The sequence below is a fragment of the Pipra filicauda genome, unplaced genomic scaffold (assembly GCF_003945595.2).
Source record: "Pipra filicauda isolate LSUMZ 115617 unplaced genomic scaffold, ASM394559v2 scaffold318_size846807_pilon, whole genome shotgun sequence".
NCBI lineage: Eukaryota > Metazoa > Chordata > Aves > Passeriformes > Pipridae > Pipra > Pipra filicauda.
This window is the reverse complement of record NW_024104441.1, coordinates 264,364-279,987: the sequence shown is the minus strand read 5'-3', so window position 1 is coordinate 279,987 and position 15,624 is coordinate 264,364. Positions and strand designations below refer to the sequence as shown.

The 15,624-nt window shown below is 64.2% G+C and overlaps 1 protein-coding gene across 5 annotated transcripts; it reads right to left on the bottom strand.

Annotated features, from left to right (window-relative positions):
- Positions 1 to 59: 59 nt before the first annotated feature.
- LOC113984118 (laminin subunit beta-2-like) lies at positions 60 to 14,450 on the bottom strand. Of its 5 annotated transcripts, XM_039383601.1 has the most exons (36): positions 14,401 to 14,450; positions 13,883 to 13,983; positions 12,206 to 12,280; positions 11,553 to 11,728; positions 11,325 to 11,448; positions 11,153 to 11,226; positions 10,863 to 11,051; positions 10,721 to 10,784; positions 10,441 to 10,646; positions 10,242 to 10,362; positions 9,816 to 10,004; positions 9,528 to 9,707; positions 8,994 to 9,106; positions 8,797 to 8,876; positions 8,400 to 8,556; positions 8,075 to 8,227; positions 7,816 to 7,974; positions 7,608 to 7,729; positions 7,229 to 7,349; positions 6,533 to 6,719; positions 6,174 to 6,317; positions 5,547 to 5,778; positions 4,956 to 5,119; positions 4,643 to 4,867; positions 4,076 to 4,290; positions 3,894 to 3,990; positions 3,115 to 3,493; positions 2,849 to 3,033; positions 2,545 to 2,774; positions 2,256 to 2,459; positions 1,723 to 1,882; positions 1,430 to 1,637; positions 1,199 to 1,340; positions 724 to 900; positions 473 to 629; positions 60 to 320 (listed from the first exon to the last, which is right to left on the bottom strand). In XM_039383601.1, the coding sequence occupies exons 3-36, from the start codon at positions 12,234 to 12,236 to the stop codon at positions 187 to 189; spliced, it is 5,499 nt and encodes a 1,832-aa protein (XP_039239535.1). In that variant the 5' UTR covers positions 12,237 to 12,280; positions 13,883 to 13,983; positions 14,401 to 14,450; the 3' UTR covers positions 60 to 186. The 5 variants fall into 5 exon arrangements, with proteins under 5 accessions (XP_039239535.1, XP_027569670.1, XP_039239533.1 ...); XM_027713869.2 differs by lacking the exons at positions 13,883 to 13,983; positions 14,401 to 14,450 and adding an exon at positions 12,985 to 13,860; XM_039383599.1 differs by lacking the exons at positions 13,883 to 13,983; positions 14,401 to 14,450 and having other exon boundaries at positions 12,206 to 12,911.
- Positions 14,451 to 15,624: the final 1,174 nt, after the last annotated feature.

The following is a 15,624-nucleotide window of genomic DNA, read 5'->3' as shown; positions in this document are numbered from 1 at the left end:
GGCAGGAGCAGGGGGAGGTAGGAGGCAGGGGAAGGCAGAAGGCACCGGACACAGGCACACACAGTTCAGGGCTTTATTTGCAGGCGCGCCCGCGCTATAGGCGCCTGCGGAGTGGACGGGACCTCCGAGCTCGGGGACCGGAGGGGGCTGCGGGGCAGGACCGGCCCCCGGCCCCGTCGGTGGTCCCTAGCAGGTGGCATAAGCGTTGGCCCTCTCGCGGATCTCCTGCAGCAGTCCCGAGACCTGCTGCTCCAACTCCTGCAGTTGTGTCACCTTTGCTGCCATTGCCTGCTCGTTGGCCCCAAAGCGCTGCTCCAGGTCTGCGGGACAGGGGACATAGTCATGGTGCAGCCCACCACCATGTCACCAGCCCGCATCACTCCTGGGCCACCAGGTGGAATGGGCCCGGGGGACACAGGGAAATGCACGAGGAGATGGTGGAGAATGTCCCCTGCCATGTTCTCCCCCTCACCTTCCAGCTTCCTCTTGCTGTTGCTGGCCTTGTCCAGGAGGTTTCGGGCCTCTGTTGTCAGCTGTGTCACACGCTGCAGGGCCCCATCAGATACCCCATCCAGCACTCTCACCCGGTTCTTCAGCAACACGTAGCGCTGCGTCACGTGCGCCAGGTCCTGGTGGCACAAGGGCATGATAGTGAGGCTGAGCACCCCCAGCACTCCGTCCCTACTTGGTGCCACACCGCGGCCAAGCAGGGCTGGAGCTCACCTGGCTGAGTGTCCCCGAGGTGGAGGTGGCACGCTGTGCCCCGTCCTTGGCTTGCTGGGCCATGTGGCGAACATTCCGGCCGCGCTCCTGCAGGGTAGTGACGCGCTGTGCCAGCTCCCGCAGCCGCCGCTGTGCCCGTGTCTCCTTGCCGTCCAGGGCCTGCAGCTTGCGCTCCGCCTGGGCAGGCACGGACACCAGCTGTGGCAGGCATGGCAACTGCCATACCCATGGTGCTGGGCCCACTGCCCTGGTGAACACATGGCACCCGCCCCCCACCATTCACATTCCCCCAGTACCAGCCTCCCTATCTATGATGTGCCTAAGGCATCAGTCTTGCCGTCCCCAGTACCAACCCTATTGCTCCCAGTGTGCCCCCACAGCACCAACCTGGTTGTCCCCAGCATGCCCAAAACAGCATCCCCACTCCCAGCTATGCTGGTGGAATTGGCTCCACTCCCCAGCTGGTGCCCCTTACCTCCCTGGCTTTATTCTCAGCTGCCCGGATGGCATTCCTGGCGCTCTGCAGGGCACTCCCTGCTGCCGTTGCCTGTGCCCGTGCCACCTCCAGCGCCTGCTGTGTCTCCGCCAGCTCATCCCTCACACCTTCTGCTCGCTCCCTGTGGCAGCATGGGCAGCTCCAGCCCCTGCCAGGGCTGGGGGACTGACCCCATACCCTGCCCACCTTGGCATATCCCCCATAACTCACCTGGCCTCCTGTCCCTGCGCCAGTAGCCCCTGTGCCATGGCCAGCCCCTCTGCCGTGCCATTGAGCACTGCATCAACCCCCTCCAGCTGGCTGATGCTCTCCCGCATCTCCCACAGCAGCTCCTGGATCCGACCGGGGCTGCTGGGCAGGGAGATGTTCAGCACCTGCTGGGCCACCAGCTCGATGCTGCCTGGGTCAGCTCCCTCCTCTGCAGGGACAGGAGAGGAGAGTGGGCTCAGGGCGGGCACACTGAGCCCCACCATTATCACGTGCCCACCTGATGCTGGCACTACCTGCCAGGAAGGCCTTGATTCGACGGATGAAATCCCGTAGCTGGGTCGTCGCCTCCTCCGCGCGGCTGCGGGCAGCCTGTGAGCGCCCCAGTGCCTCCTCCGCCCAGCTCCGTGCCCCCCGTGCCAGCTCCTGCACCTCCTGCATCTGGGGGGCAGCCGGCTGAGCGGGGGGCACAGGGAAGCCCCAGGGAGGGGGCATGGGGGTGAGCAGGGGGCATGAGGTTACATACGCGGGGACAAGATGGGGGCCTGCAAGGGAGCATGGAAGGAGGGTGCAAAGGGACATACAGAGGATGCAGCAGTGGCCCAAGTGGGCACACAGGTGGCACAAGGGACAGTTGTGAAGGGGCATAAGAGGGACACACAGGGCTAATATCCTTGGGGGCATGGAAAGGGCACAAGGAGGGCATAGAAGGGGACATACAAAGGGACATGGAAAGGGCACATCAAAGTGTCATGGAGAGGGCACAAGTGGGCCATGCAAAAGGGTCACAAGGGGACCCCAGAAAGTGTCATGGAGCCACCACTCCTACCTTCTGTGCCACAACACCCAGCTGCCCTAATGCCACCTCCAACTGCTGTGAGGCATTACGGGCGCTGCTCAGGGCTCGAGCTGAGATGGGCAATGCCCCTGTACAACCCGTGCCACCGCAACGCCGTGTGCCCTCACTGTCCCGGCACAAGGCTCCTCCACAAGGTGCGTGCTTGCAGCTCTGGTCTCCAGGTGCCCCACATATCTGTGATGATGCCAATGGTGCAGGTGGCAGCTCAACACCACATGGGGAGAGACCTCCATGCCACTCCCACCAGTCCTGCTCTCACCTTCTCATTGATCCTGGCAATGCTGAGTCCCATCACCCGTTTCTGTGCCTCCCGCAAGGATTTCCGTGCCGCGGCTGTGCCACGGCGGAAAGCATCGCCCCGCTGCCGCAATGCCCGCTCAGCTGCCCGCCGTGTCGCCTGTGACCTGCTCAGCTTACCAGCTGTGCCATTGGCCACCACCTCTGCCTGCCGCGAGGCCTCCGCCGATGCCAGGATGCTGCGGTAAGACTCTGAGGGTGCTGGTGTCAGGGTTTGGCCAGGATGGCTGCCACCAACCCCTCCAATCCTTGCCTGATGCTCTTACCGCTGAATCCAGTCGTTGTTACGGTGCCGAGGAGGATTTGGAGATGGGAGGTGGTTCGGTTGAGACCCCCCAGCTTGTGGCTCAGCCCAGCTAGCTGGTCATGGTGCCGCACATCTGCCTGCGCCAACTGGTCCAGATGTTGTTCCAGCTCTTGGAGGTGCCTCCAGAAGTTGTCCAGCTCCATTCTTTGGGTGGGGATGGGGTCTTAAACTTTTTTGGGGGACAAAAGGAGGGTCCCCCCACACGAGCCCAATGCGCACACTTGCCTGGTGCCGTCCAGCTGCCCGGGCAGTCCACTGAGGAGGGGGCTACTGGGGTTGTCCGCTTCGCCAAGCAGTCGTTCCACACGTCCCAGGGCCTCCTCCAGCTCCCTCAGGCGACGAGGGCTGAGTGGGAGCGCGGATCCCCCCTCCCTCAGGGCCTGCACCTGCGCCCCAAGGCGCCGCAGCCCATCCTGCAGGCTGCCCACGGCCGGGTCCCAGCGCTCGAAGCAGGGGTGGCAGGGCGAGCAGTGGGGGAAGGGCTCCTGGTAGCCCCGCTGGCAGCGGTCACAGTGCAGCCCCCCAAATCCCAGCCGGCACTGGCACTGCCCGCTGTCCTGCTCGCACTGTGGGCTCTCGGCACCCAGCGGCTCACACTCACAGGCTGCAGAGACAGTCAGATGTGTGTCCCGGCCTCCCCACAGACACCCATGCCCCCAGAGCGGCACCATGTTCCCAGCATCCCACCATATTCCCCTGTGTCTCTAGAGTCCCATCTATGCCCAGGGTCTCCTATGTCCCCACAGTCCCACCATGTACTCAGGGTCCCCTGAGTCTTCCATGTTCCCACAGACCCCCCATGTCCTCAGGGTCCCACCATGTCCCCAGCATCCCACTGTGTCACCAAGGTCTTCTGTGCCCCCAGGGTCCCATCATGTCTCCAAGATCTCCTGAATCCCTTGTGTCCCCAGTGTCCCACGTTCAGAGTCTCCACCCATGTCCCTAGAGTCTCACCATGCACCCAGATTCCCCCCACAGCTCCAGCCCCTGGAGTGTGCTCCCACCTCGGCACTCCTGCTCAGGGTCTCCCCAGTAGTGCTCCTGGCACTGGGAGCAGACGCGGCCCCCGAACCCGGGCCGGCACTGGCACTGCCCGGTCACCTGCAGCAACAGTGCTGTGCTCACTGGGTGGCTCACCAGGCCCCGGGAGGGCACTGGAGCCATGCCAGGGTGCCAGGGAACTCACCGTGTCACAGACAGGGTGCAGGGCATGTATGGGGTGGCAGTCACAGGGCTCGCAGCCCCCTGGACCTCCCAGGCTCCAGAACTGGGGTGCACAGCGGTCGCAGCTCTTGCCCACAACGTTGGGCCGGCAGGTGCAGGCTCCTGTGCCACGGTCACAGGCACAGGTGCCATTGGCACAGTGGGAAGCCAGTGTGCCCCGTGGGTCACAGCCACAGCCTGCAGGAAGGTGGGCATCCACTTGGGGCTCAGCAGTGCCCTGCTGGCCCCAATACCCCAGATCTGCCTGGCCCCAAAACCCATGCACAGGCCCGACACCCCTGATCCCAACACCCCCACCAATTCCAGTCCCTGTCCCCTGCCCAGCCCCAACCCAGGCACAGCCCCAAACCTCACCTGGCCCTGACCCCCAAGCCCCAAACCCCCCAACACCGCAAAATTCTGCCCAACCCAACTGCCCTGCACAACCCCAATCACTCCACACCCAACCACAGCCACATCCCCACTCCAAGACCTTGCTTCAGCCCAATTCCCCTAACCCAAACGCCTCAGAGCCCCCTGCCCCGCTCACGCCGGCAGCTGCGCTGCAGGGCATTGCCGTAGTAGCCAGGCTGGCACTGGGCACAGTGAGGCCCAGCAGTGTGGTACAGGCAGCGCAGGCACTGCCCCGTGCGAGGGTCACAGCCCCCCGGGTCGCTGGTGTCGATGTTGTTGTTGCACTGGCAGGGCCGGCACACGCCCCCCTCCATCTCCGGAGCCCCGAAGTAGCCAGGGGAGCAGCGGTCGCAGCGGGGCCCTGTGGAAAGTGAGGGCTGTAGGTACTGGGGTCCTGCAGCTCCAGTGCTGGGTGGTCCCCGTTGCACCACGCCCGCTCTTCCCCTCACCTGCGTATCCAGGTGCGCAGAGGCAGACAATGTGGTGGGTCTCCTCGTTGGCGTGGCAGGAGCTCCCGTGGTAGTGCCGCGTGCCAGGGTAGCCAGGACAGGGGCAGGGCCGGCACTGCTGGCCCGAGCCCAGCACGGGATTCCCATAGTAACCATCCTGGCACCTGCAAGGACAAGGGATGAGTGCCCAGTGGATCCATCACAGCCATCATATACCATCCCACCATCCCATCCATCCCATCTCATTCCATTGTATCTCATACCATCATATCTCATCCTATCCCATCCCATTCCATCTCAATCTCATCCATCCCATCCCACCCCATCCCATCCCATCCCATCCATCCTATATCCAATTATATCCATCCCATCCCATCCTATACTACCCTACTGCATCCCATCTCATCCCACCCTACCCCATCCCATCTCATCCCATTCCCCCATTCCAAAATATCCCATACCATCATATCTCATCCTATCCTATCTCATTGTATCTATCCCATTCCATGCCACACCACACCACACACCACACACCACACCACACCACGCCATGCCATGCCATGCCATCCCCTCCCCTTGGCCCTGGCCCACCTCTCGCAGTGCCGTCCGTCCGTGTGGTCGCGGCAGCGCAGGCAGGTGCCCGTGCGAGGGTCGCACTCCTCAGCGTGCCCGTTGCACTGGCAGGGCCGGCAGGCAGGGAAGCCCCAGTGGCCGGGCTGGCACTGGTCACACTGCCGGCCCACGGCACCAGACTGGCACCGGCACTGCCCGCTCACTGCATCACACAGTTGGGAGACCGAGCCCTCCGGGGAGCAGATGCAGGCTGTGGGGCGGCACGGCTCCAGTCAGGCACAGGGATGCAGGGACATAGGAATGGACAGACAGACAGGCAGGGGACCAGCACCCACCCCAAGGGCTGTGGCACAGAAGGGCTCATGTGGACACACAGGTCCACAAGAACATGAGTGGACAGACAGCCAAGTGAGTGCCAGGCAGGACAGCATCCACAGGGGGCTCAGGTGGATGGATGGATGGCTGGATGGATGGATGGAGGGGGGAACTGGGATGGGCTGCAGGACAACAGAGCTGAGATGGACACATGCATGGATGGACAGATGTACAGACAAGTGAACAAGGCAGCGAACAGAGAACTGATGGCTGGACAGAGACAGACAGGAGGGACAGGGATCCCTGGCAGACACAGATCCCACCACTTACGGCTGCATCCCTGGGGCCCGAAGCCGTAGCTGCCTGGGGCACAGCGGTCGCAGCGTCGGCCGATGACATGGGGCTTGCACTCGCACTGCCCACCCTGGACCTGGCACTCGCTGCTGCGGGAGCCCTGTGGGTCGCACTGGCAGGCTGCAGGAGCAGGACCAGCATGGGGCCAGGGCTGCCCTCTCCACACCTGCCCACACCTGCCTGCACTCTGCCTGCACCTTCCCACACCTACCGATGCCCTGTCACTGCTCTCCTGCCCACTCTGCCATGGGCATGGCCACATCCTGACCCACTGCCCCGGGCAGGGCTCCACCTTGCCCACTCCTCGGTCCCATCCCCGCAGGGTCCCCACTCACGCAGTGCCCCGCCGTGCATCAGGGCTGAGATGCTGCAGACCAGGCGGGCGCAGGCCTGGGCCAAGGGGTGTGGGGGGGCCATGTGAAACACCTCCAGGCACCGGTACCGCTCCAGCTCCTCCTGGCGCGCTGCCGCCTCCGCCCCGTGGAAACCCGGCAACTCCAACACCCGTGGCAGGAGCACCAACTGCGGGAAGGGGAGAGGAGAGGGGGCTGGGGGGCACAGACAGCCCCCACTGCGGGACCTGGCCCCTGCCACCAAGATGGATTCATCTGCCCCAGGACAGCCCTGATCCTGCTTGGCGGCTCAACCACTCAGCTCCATCAACAGTTGAAGTTCCACTGACATCCCCAAATCCAATGATACTCCCATACTAATTCCTATCCCCAAAGACTTCCTTATACCCTTCCACACTGACATCTCTGTGCCAACTCCAACTCTATCAAAATCCCAGTCTCATTGGTATCCCCTTCTCCATCAACATCCCCATCCCATCTTATCCCATCCCATCCCATCCCATCCCATCCCATCCCATCCCATCCCATTCCATCCTCATTCTACCTCATCCCCATCCCCATCCCATGTACATCTCCAGAGCGGGGTCACTGCCCACCCCAGCCTGTGGTCCCCCATCTCTGCCCATTACCCTACCCCTGCCAAGCCCCAGGCATGGGGTGCAGTGGGACCCCCCTCACCGAGTCAATGAGAATGAAGGCGCCAGGGTGGCGCTGGGTGACACCAGCCCGCTGAAGCCGCATGGTCACTTCATAGGGGGTGCTGGGCTCGAAGCAGAAGGGCCGGGACAGCAGCACGTACCTGTACAGAGTCAGGTGTCAGGGCATGGGCGCAGCGGGGCCATGGGGACAGAAAGGGGACAGCAGCAGGACCTAACTGCCTTCCTTGTCCCTGTCCCCATCCCTCACCTGTGTGGTAGGATTGTACCTGTTTCCATCCCATCCCCATCCCTCAGTTCTGGGAGTGTGGTAGGGCTGTCCTTGTCCCTGTCCTGTCCCAATCCTTGTCCCCACCTCCATCCCACCCCATCCCATCCCACCCCATCCCATCCCGTCCCACCTCTGGCTGTGGGGCAGGCTCTCACGGTACACCTGCTCGGAGGGCAGCAGGTTCCCACAGCGAGGGCTGGTGGGCAGCACCCGGGAGCTGACACTGACCACGACCTCCCAGTCCTCAGCTGACTGTGGCGACAGGTGAGGCAGCGTCAGGGCTGTGCCGTGTCGTGCCGGGCCGTACACACCGTGGCCACAGCTGTGGCCGTGCTCACCTCAGGCTCGTAGCGGATGAGCAGCTCGTAGTCCATGGGGTAGGGCACGTTGTCCATGAGGAAGGTCAGGCCAGCCCCGTCCCGCACCCGGGCGAACCCCAAGCCTGTCCACGTCACCATGTGCCCAGCACCGTCCCGCACCACCTCCTCCACGTCTGGCTGGGCAGGGCACCGGCACAGCTTGGCCCAGGCTCTGCCCCCAGACTGCCCCTGCCCCACAGTGCCCGGCTGTGCCCTCTCCCACCACCCCAGGGCTCACCTTGGGGGGCTGCTGGCGGCTGCGGCGCAAGGGGGTGTGGAGCTGGGGGGCACGGGGGGAGCTGCGCTGGTGCCGTGAGCGTCCCTTCCGCCCCCCTGACTCCCTAGTGTTGTACTCCAGACAGTCCTGAGGCACCTCTGCCCGGATGGCACCCTGCAGGGACGGGGTCAGGGGATGGCGGCCATGCACAAGGACAGCCATGCACAAGGATAGCCATGCACAGGGCATGGTGACAGCCACATGCATGACAGGGTGACAGCCATGCATGGAGCATGGTGCACAGTGACAGCCATGCACAAGCACAGGGACCCCCAAGGAGACTCACCGGGAGCTGGGGGTGGCTGTGGCCATGGCCGGTGGCTTGCTCAGCCTCATAGGTGTAGTAATCGAGGGGGGCGCAGAAGAAGCCGGGTTGTACCTGGTCACACTGCCGCCCCATGATGTGGGGACGGCAGGGACAAGCCCCGTCCTCCATGGAGCACCTGGGGGCAACCATCCTGTCCCTCAATCTGTCCTCCTGTCTGGCTTTGTCCTCATCCATCCATCCATCTCTAGGGATGGAGATCCCTCCCTCCCTTACTCCATACCAGTCCCCTTTATCTTCCCAGCCCTGTCCCCATTCCTCCACCAATGTCCCCATCCCTCCCCCCATGTGTCACTCCCAGCCCTGTCCCCACTCCCATCCCATTCCATGCCCCTCCAGGTGCTGTGCTAGGCCCCACCGGTTGCTGTAGGCTCCCCCGAAGTCACAGGCGCAGGGCCGGCATCCCCCCAGGTCGTAGCTCAGGCCCCAGAACTCAGGCTGCAGTGAGGAGGGACATGTAGGGATGTGTGGGGCCAGCCCAGCCCTGGGGGTAGCCATGGGGCTGGGGAGAGTCAGGGGCATGGTGCATGGTGTGGGACAGGCTGGGGCACTCACCACGCACTGGCTGCAGGAGCGCCCGGCCACGAAGCGTTTGCAGTAGCAATCCCCACTGATGGGGTCACACGGGGAGCTGCCCATCACCGTGCCCCGCGGGTCACACCGGCACGCTGCCCCCCGCACATGCACGTGCATATGTGGGAGGCTGCCATGTGGGACCACAGCCCATGGGCTTCATGGCCGTCCTTCCCCATCCCATGTCCTTTCATCCCTCACCCCTCCATCCCCATCTCTCTGTCCCCATTCCTCCATTCATAGTCCTTCCATTCCCATCCCTCCATCACACATCCCTCCATTTCCATGTCTCTATCCCAGATCCTTCCATCCTCATCCCTCCATCACCATCCCTTCACCTCCATCCCTCCATCTCCCTCCCTCCATCCTCATCTAACCCATCCCCATTTCTCAATCACCACCCCTTCATCCCCCATTCCTGCCTCCTCAAGCCTTCATCCACACCCCTCCATCATCCCTCCACCCCCATCCCTCCACCCCACATCCTCCCACATCCATCCCTGGGTCCCAGCTCACGCTGGCAGCCCAGTGGGTCTCCATGGCTGAGGCCGTAGGCGCCGTGTCGGCAGCGGTCACAGCGGGGACCGGCCACGTTCTCCTTGCAGCGGCACTGCCCTGCGATCATGCCCAGCGCCACATCTGTGTGCCCGTCGCAGGCGCCTCCGTCCAGCGAGCCCGCTGGGTCACAGTCGCACGCTGCCAAGAGAGAGAGACCGTGGGGAGCTGTGGCTGCCAGCACCAGGAGCCATGGGGCCAGGGCTGGTGGCAACAGGAGCCATGGGGCCAGGGTCCCAGGGCACTCACGGGCACAGGCAGTGGGGGCGCGGATGTCAGAGCGAGGGTGCCGGTAGTAGAAGGGTTTGCAGAGGTGGCAGTGGCGGCCCATGGTGTTGTGCTGGCAGTCGTCACACACGGCCCCGCTGGTGTTCCCCGTGGCCAGGAACACGGCCATGTCAAAGTGGCACCGCTGCGAGTGCTCGTTGCAGTCGCAGCCTGTGGGGACGGCACCATGGCACAGCATGTGGCACCCTAGTTCCCACCTGGCAGGCAGCACCCCCAGTGCCAAATCTCCCCAGCCTGGACTCCCCTTACCCTGATATGCAAGCACCACAACCTCAAACCTCCCCAAACTACAGCCTGCAGCACCCCAAACCCCCTGGCACAGTGCAGCCTCCCAGCCCCAACACCAGGATCACTGTGCCAGGAGTTGGTGCCAGCGTGGGCACTCACGGCGACAGGCGTTGGTGCTGGAGCCCTCGGCCGGGCGCCAGGGCAGGTCGTGGTAGAAGTCCTCGCAGCGCTCGCAGTTCAGTCCCTGCGTGTGGTGCTCGCAGACACAGCGCCCGTGGATCTGGGGGTAGCACCTGGCTCAGTATGGCTGCTGTGTCCTATGGGCACAGTGCCGTGCCGGTACGTGCGTGCATCTCACCATGCCGGGGACGGAGGGCGTTGGAGCGCCAGGTGCCGGGGCGCAGTGGGCAGCGTGGCCATGGCAGAAGCAGCTCCCGCGCAGCACCAGCTCATCCACAGCGTAGTAGTACTTGTGCAGCACCTCCCGTCGCGAGTCCAGCAGGTTGTCCCCCAGTGTGTGCAGCTTGGTGAGGTTCACCCGCAGATTGGTGACGCGCAGCAGGTCTAGGGGGGCGTTGCTGTCAGGACCTGCCCTGGTGCCAGCCAGCTCCACTCCCCTGACACCCCCGGCCACACACCCTGGATGTCCGGGCTGTAGGGATCTGCCACAGGGATGGAGGGGTCCAGCACCTTGAAGATGACCTGTAAGGAGGAAGGGATGGGTGATCCCATACTACCCAGACCCCCCGTTCCCCTCTGCATCACTCTGTCCCCACGCACCTCCCCGTGGCTGGAGGGCTCAATCTCAGAGTAGCGCTGGTCACACAGCACCTCATCCACAAGCCCTGAGGGCTGGTTGGGGATGCCAGGGAAGAGCTTGGAGCAGTTGTAGGCAAAGTAGCGATAGACCTTCCAGGTGCGCCCAAAGTCGGCTGAGCGCTCCACCAGCATGGCCGCAGGGCGGAAGGTCTGCAGGACACTGAAATGGGACAGGGGCCAGCCCCACAGCCCCTGGGGGTCCATCCTGTCTCATTCCACCCCATCCCAGGCACCCCTGTGCCCAGACACACCTTAAACTTCATGATGAGGTGGGTGAAGTGGAACTCGCCCTCCAGGTCCAGGCGGATGCTGACATGCTCAACGCCTGGGCAGACAGATGGCTGAGATTGGGGAAGACCCCCATGGCCACGCAGCCCCAACGCGCACACACATGGGGCAACCCCACTAGTGCCCCAGCCTCACCATTCTCCGACTGCCACCAGGTCCGCTGGTCGTGGGGGCCACTCAGGTAGATGACGTTCTCAATGCGGTGGCTCTCAGGCAGGGATGGGTCCCGTGAGTCGCAGGTGAAGCATTTCTCTGAGTCCTGTGCCACGGAGCAGCACCATCAGGGATGGGTGACTGGAGGCTGCACCACTGCCCAGCTCTGTGGGCCTGTGCTGGAGCTGTGCTGGGGCCAGGTGGGCTCACCTGGAGGTGGCTGACGATGCAGTACTCCTGGGGCCCATCCAGCCCGCAGGTGGAGGTGGCACTCAGGCGGGCAGCTCGCCCCATCAGCAGGTTCCCAGTGGCCGGGTAGCAGCTCCCGCGAGTGCAGCCATGGCTCAGGTCAGGTTCCTCCCAGCCCCCTACTGCCAGTCCCCCTGCTGCAGAGAGCATGAGGGCACAGGCTGGGGACTGTGCCAGGGCCCCTGTGCACCCCCAGCTCCTCCGTACACTCACCCCACCCCCAGCCGTCCCATCCCGTCCCATCCCTGCATCCTGACCCACTGATGCAGCACGAAGCTCCATGATCCGGAAAGGTGCTGGCAGCAGCGCTGGGGCCTCGTGACCAGGGCAGGGAGCAGGGTGACTGGGGGGCTGGGCTGCCTGTGCTCCTGGGGGCCTGGGCAGCCCCAGGGCACCAAGCGGTGCCGGGGGGAGTCAGGAGCCGGGTCAGGCGCCTGTTAATCCCAACAGGGTTTAGCGCAGCCCAGATTCCTTGCTGCAGTGGCAGTCAGGCCCTGGCTGTTGATGGCCAGGGAACATTGCCATTGCCACCACTCCCACTGCCCAACACCCTCTGCCCAGATCTGAACCACAGCACCGTAGGTACACAGCGTGCCACTGAGCCCAGTGCTTACCCAGGAGGATAGCGAGCACCAGGAGGTCCATGGACAGCCAGGGGATCAGCCGGGGGGGACACAGAGATGGCACTGCTGCAGGGTGCAGGATACGGCTTAGCGTGCAGGGCGTCTGGCGCCTGGCCGCTCCTGGCTCTGGCACAACCATGCAGTCCAGGGGGCAACCCTCCCACCCCAGCATGATGGTGCTTCCTGGGCACAGCACTGGAAATCGGAGTCAGGTGGGACAATTGGGTCCCAAAGTCGTGTCCCAGTGCATGGCCCTGGGGGGCTGTGGCATACAGACCCGGGTACACAGCTGTGCTGCACACCCCCTGACCTGGCACAAACTGTGCCATGCCCCATCCTGCCCAGCTCAGGACGGATCCATCCTTTCGAGTGTCACAAGTGTCCTTGGGGGGTACCAGTGCCGGGCCAGGGCCAGCCTGGGAGGGGAGCCAGGAGTGCTGGAGCCGGCTGGGCGAGGGCGTCCCTGACGCTGGCTGGGGTCCCACTGTTAAATTTAGGCTGGAGCTGCCTTTTGTGCTTCCTTCTCTCCCGGTACCTCCCGCTCCCAGCCTTGCAAGAGCTGGATCAAAGCCTGGCCCCGGCTCTGCCCAAACACATCTCTCCTGTCCCTGCACGGAGTCAGCCCCGGGCAGGAGGGCTCGGGGCTGCGGCGGGAGCTGCAACACTGTCCCAGCACCCACCCCGCTCGAAGCCACGCCAGGGCGGTGGGTGAGGTGGTGCAGAGCCACGTGCTGGCACGAGGGTCCCCGAGCCGCGCGAACCCCCGGTACCTGGTGTCCTGCAGCGTCCAGCGGGACCAAGGCCAGGGGCGAGGGCGAGCAGGACTCGCTGCCCCCGAGCTGGGTGTGCAGAAATGAGCCGGGGCAAGGGCAGCGATGGGATGGCGGCTGGTGGCCCCCCTTCCCCGTGCACGATTCTTATTCAAATGGGCTGCCCGCTGAAAGGGACGGCGGTCTCCAGGCTACGGGAATGTCACTGCCGATTCCTTCTGCCTGGAGGCCCCTGCCGCCTGCCCGCCCGCGGAGGCCCGGCCGGCCAGGCGTCGGCAGCCCGGGCACGCCCCGGCCCCTGGGCGGCACGGTGGGCCCCGCCGGCAGACAATAGGGCGCCTCGAGGGCCGGCGAGCCAGAGACACCGCGTTCCCTGGGCTCCCGGCACGGTGTGGCAGGAACGCGCCTGCTGCCACTGGCAGAAAGGCGTGCGGGGCGGCATGGAGGGATGGGTGCCTGATGCTCCAGGAACCGGCTGGCACAGCTGCGCAGGGGTCACAGCACCGTTCTTTGCCCCACCTGGGGATGCCCCGTGGCTAAGGCACAGTTACGCTGCAGGGTGGAGCTGTGCCAGACGTCTGCCTCACCAGGAGCTCACCCGGACACAGGCACCATGCTGCTGGCTGGGAACATCCCTCCCAATGGACCCAGCCCTCCCCACCGCCACAGCTCCCTGGGCAAAGTCCAACATACATCAACCCCAGGAAGTGCACAGCAGGAGTGGGAGTACCCAGCCCTCCTCTGCCAAAAGACCCCACAGTCCCTTCCTTGCGTGCTGTCTCATGCCAGTTGCTGGCACTCAGGCTGTGCCATGGGGCTGTGCCATGTACCAAGGGCTGTGCCGCGAACTGGGGCTGTGCCGTGCCCAGGGGCTCCCCTCCGGCATGCTGGCTCCTACCTGTGCCTGTGGGGCCTGGGGTTCTGGGTGGGTGGCTGGTGGCTCAGGTAGGCTGCAGAGTCGAGGGCCCACTGGGCTCGGGCTGAGCTCGGCTGCTGTTCCTGGAGGAGGGCAGCCAGCGCCTGTCTCCTCCTCCAGCAGCCGTGCCAGGCAAGGGGAGGGACCTGCCCGCACCGAGCTTTAGCCAAGGTGAGGCAGAGGCCAGGTACACACTGGCAGTGGCCCATGCATGGCACAGCAGTGCCCTGTCCTTCGGCTGGCCAGGAGCTGGCACAGCATTCCCACAGGGCTGCTGTGCCCAGTTGTGCAGCACGTGGGTCTGCTGAGACAGGCAGCCCAGCTGGGACTCGCCCTGCACTGCACAGGCCCATCTGTGCCTCTTCAAGGCACATCTCCAGCAGCGGTACCGGGAGCCCTGGGGCACATGGCAGCCAACTGAACTCCCCCAACATCCATGCCGGATGGATCCAGTTCCCCCCCGAGTGCTGGCACTGTGGGCACCACCATGCCCCACTCACCCTGTGCTGGTCGGTGCTGCTCGAGATCCTTTGGACTGGCTGGGCTGGGCACTGAGCCGGCAGCCCTGGAGCCCTGCAGGGAGCACGGCTGTGCACCGGGGCCAGGATCCACAGAGAACTCACTGTCACACAGGGATGGTGCCTTTTATTAGCCAAGGCCGAAGGAAGGAAGAGGAGCTGTGTATCTCCACACCAAGGCCATGCTCTGGCCACCCGCCGCCAAGCAAGGTCACAGGCAAACAAAGAAACAGCTCCTGGCCATAGGAGTGCCAAAACCCACGCCCCTAGAGACACTCTGACATAGCCAGGCTGGTCCCACACGCCTCAGTGAGACAAGGGATGCCGTGGGCAGTACCCTGCCAGCTCCCCATGGCTGTGCTTTCAGCAGGCACTGGGAAACCTGGAGGAAGGACCAGGCTGTGCCCAGCAAGGCTCCAGCAGTGCAGGCTGGTGGCCAGGCATCACCACCTCATCAGCTGGGAGAGCTGGTGGAAGATGACCTGATAAAGAGCCATTAGCACTGGTCAGCATGTCTTCGTAAAGGGATCTTGCCAGGCAAACCTTATCTGCTCTAAGGAGATCCGAAGAGGCCTGATAAAGGGACCTGATAAAGGCGACTGTAACAGGATCTCTGGCCGTGAAAAGCAAAGTTAAAGTGGGAGGGAGGGATCCTCAGTGGCATCTGAGAGACAAGAAAGGTGTCTCAGCCCGTGTCCAGGCACCTCCAGGCTCCCTTAAAGGCTGCTCTGACTTCCCATGCCAAGCTGCAATCCCCTTGGCTGCCCCAGAGCTGAAGGTGTGGCCATGTCTGCCCAGGGAGGTGCCCTGTCCCGGGGCAGCTCCACTGGCTGGAGATCTGCCGGCAGCCCTCCATCCCCAGCATTTCAACGTGCTGAGCATCCCCTCTCCCCTGGGCACCCACAGCCTGCCTCCACCAGCACCTTCCAGAAGCCATCAGGGCACTCTTGCAGCAGTGCAGAGGGCCCCCCCCATCCTCGGCAGAGCCCCCGAGGTCCCGGGGCAGTGTCTCACGCCTGCCCAGCCCCACTTGGACCGACTTCAGTGTGCACAGCAGGCGGCCAGCACTTCCCTGAACATCCTTAGTGAGCAGAGAACTGCTTAACCGCTTCCCTTCCCCAGGAATGAGCCGCGGCACTGGAGCTGCTGTCTGCCCAGGACCACGATCCCACCACCATTAGTGCCGGGTCAGCGCACCGGCGGCCC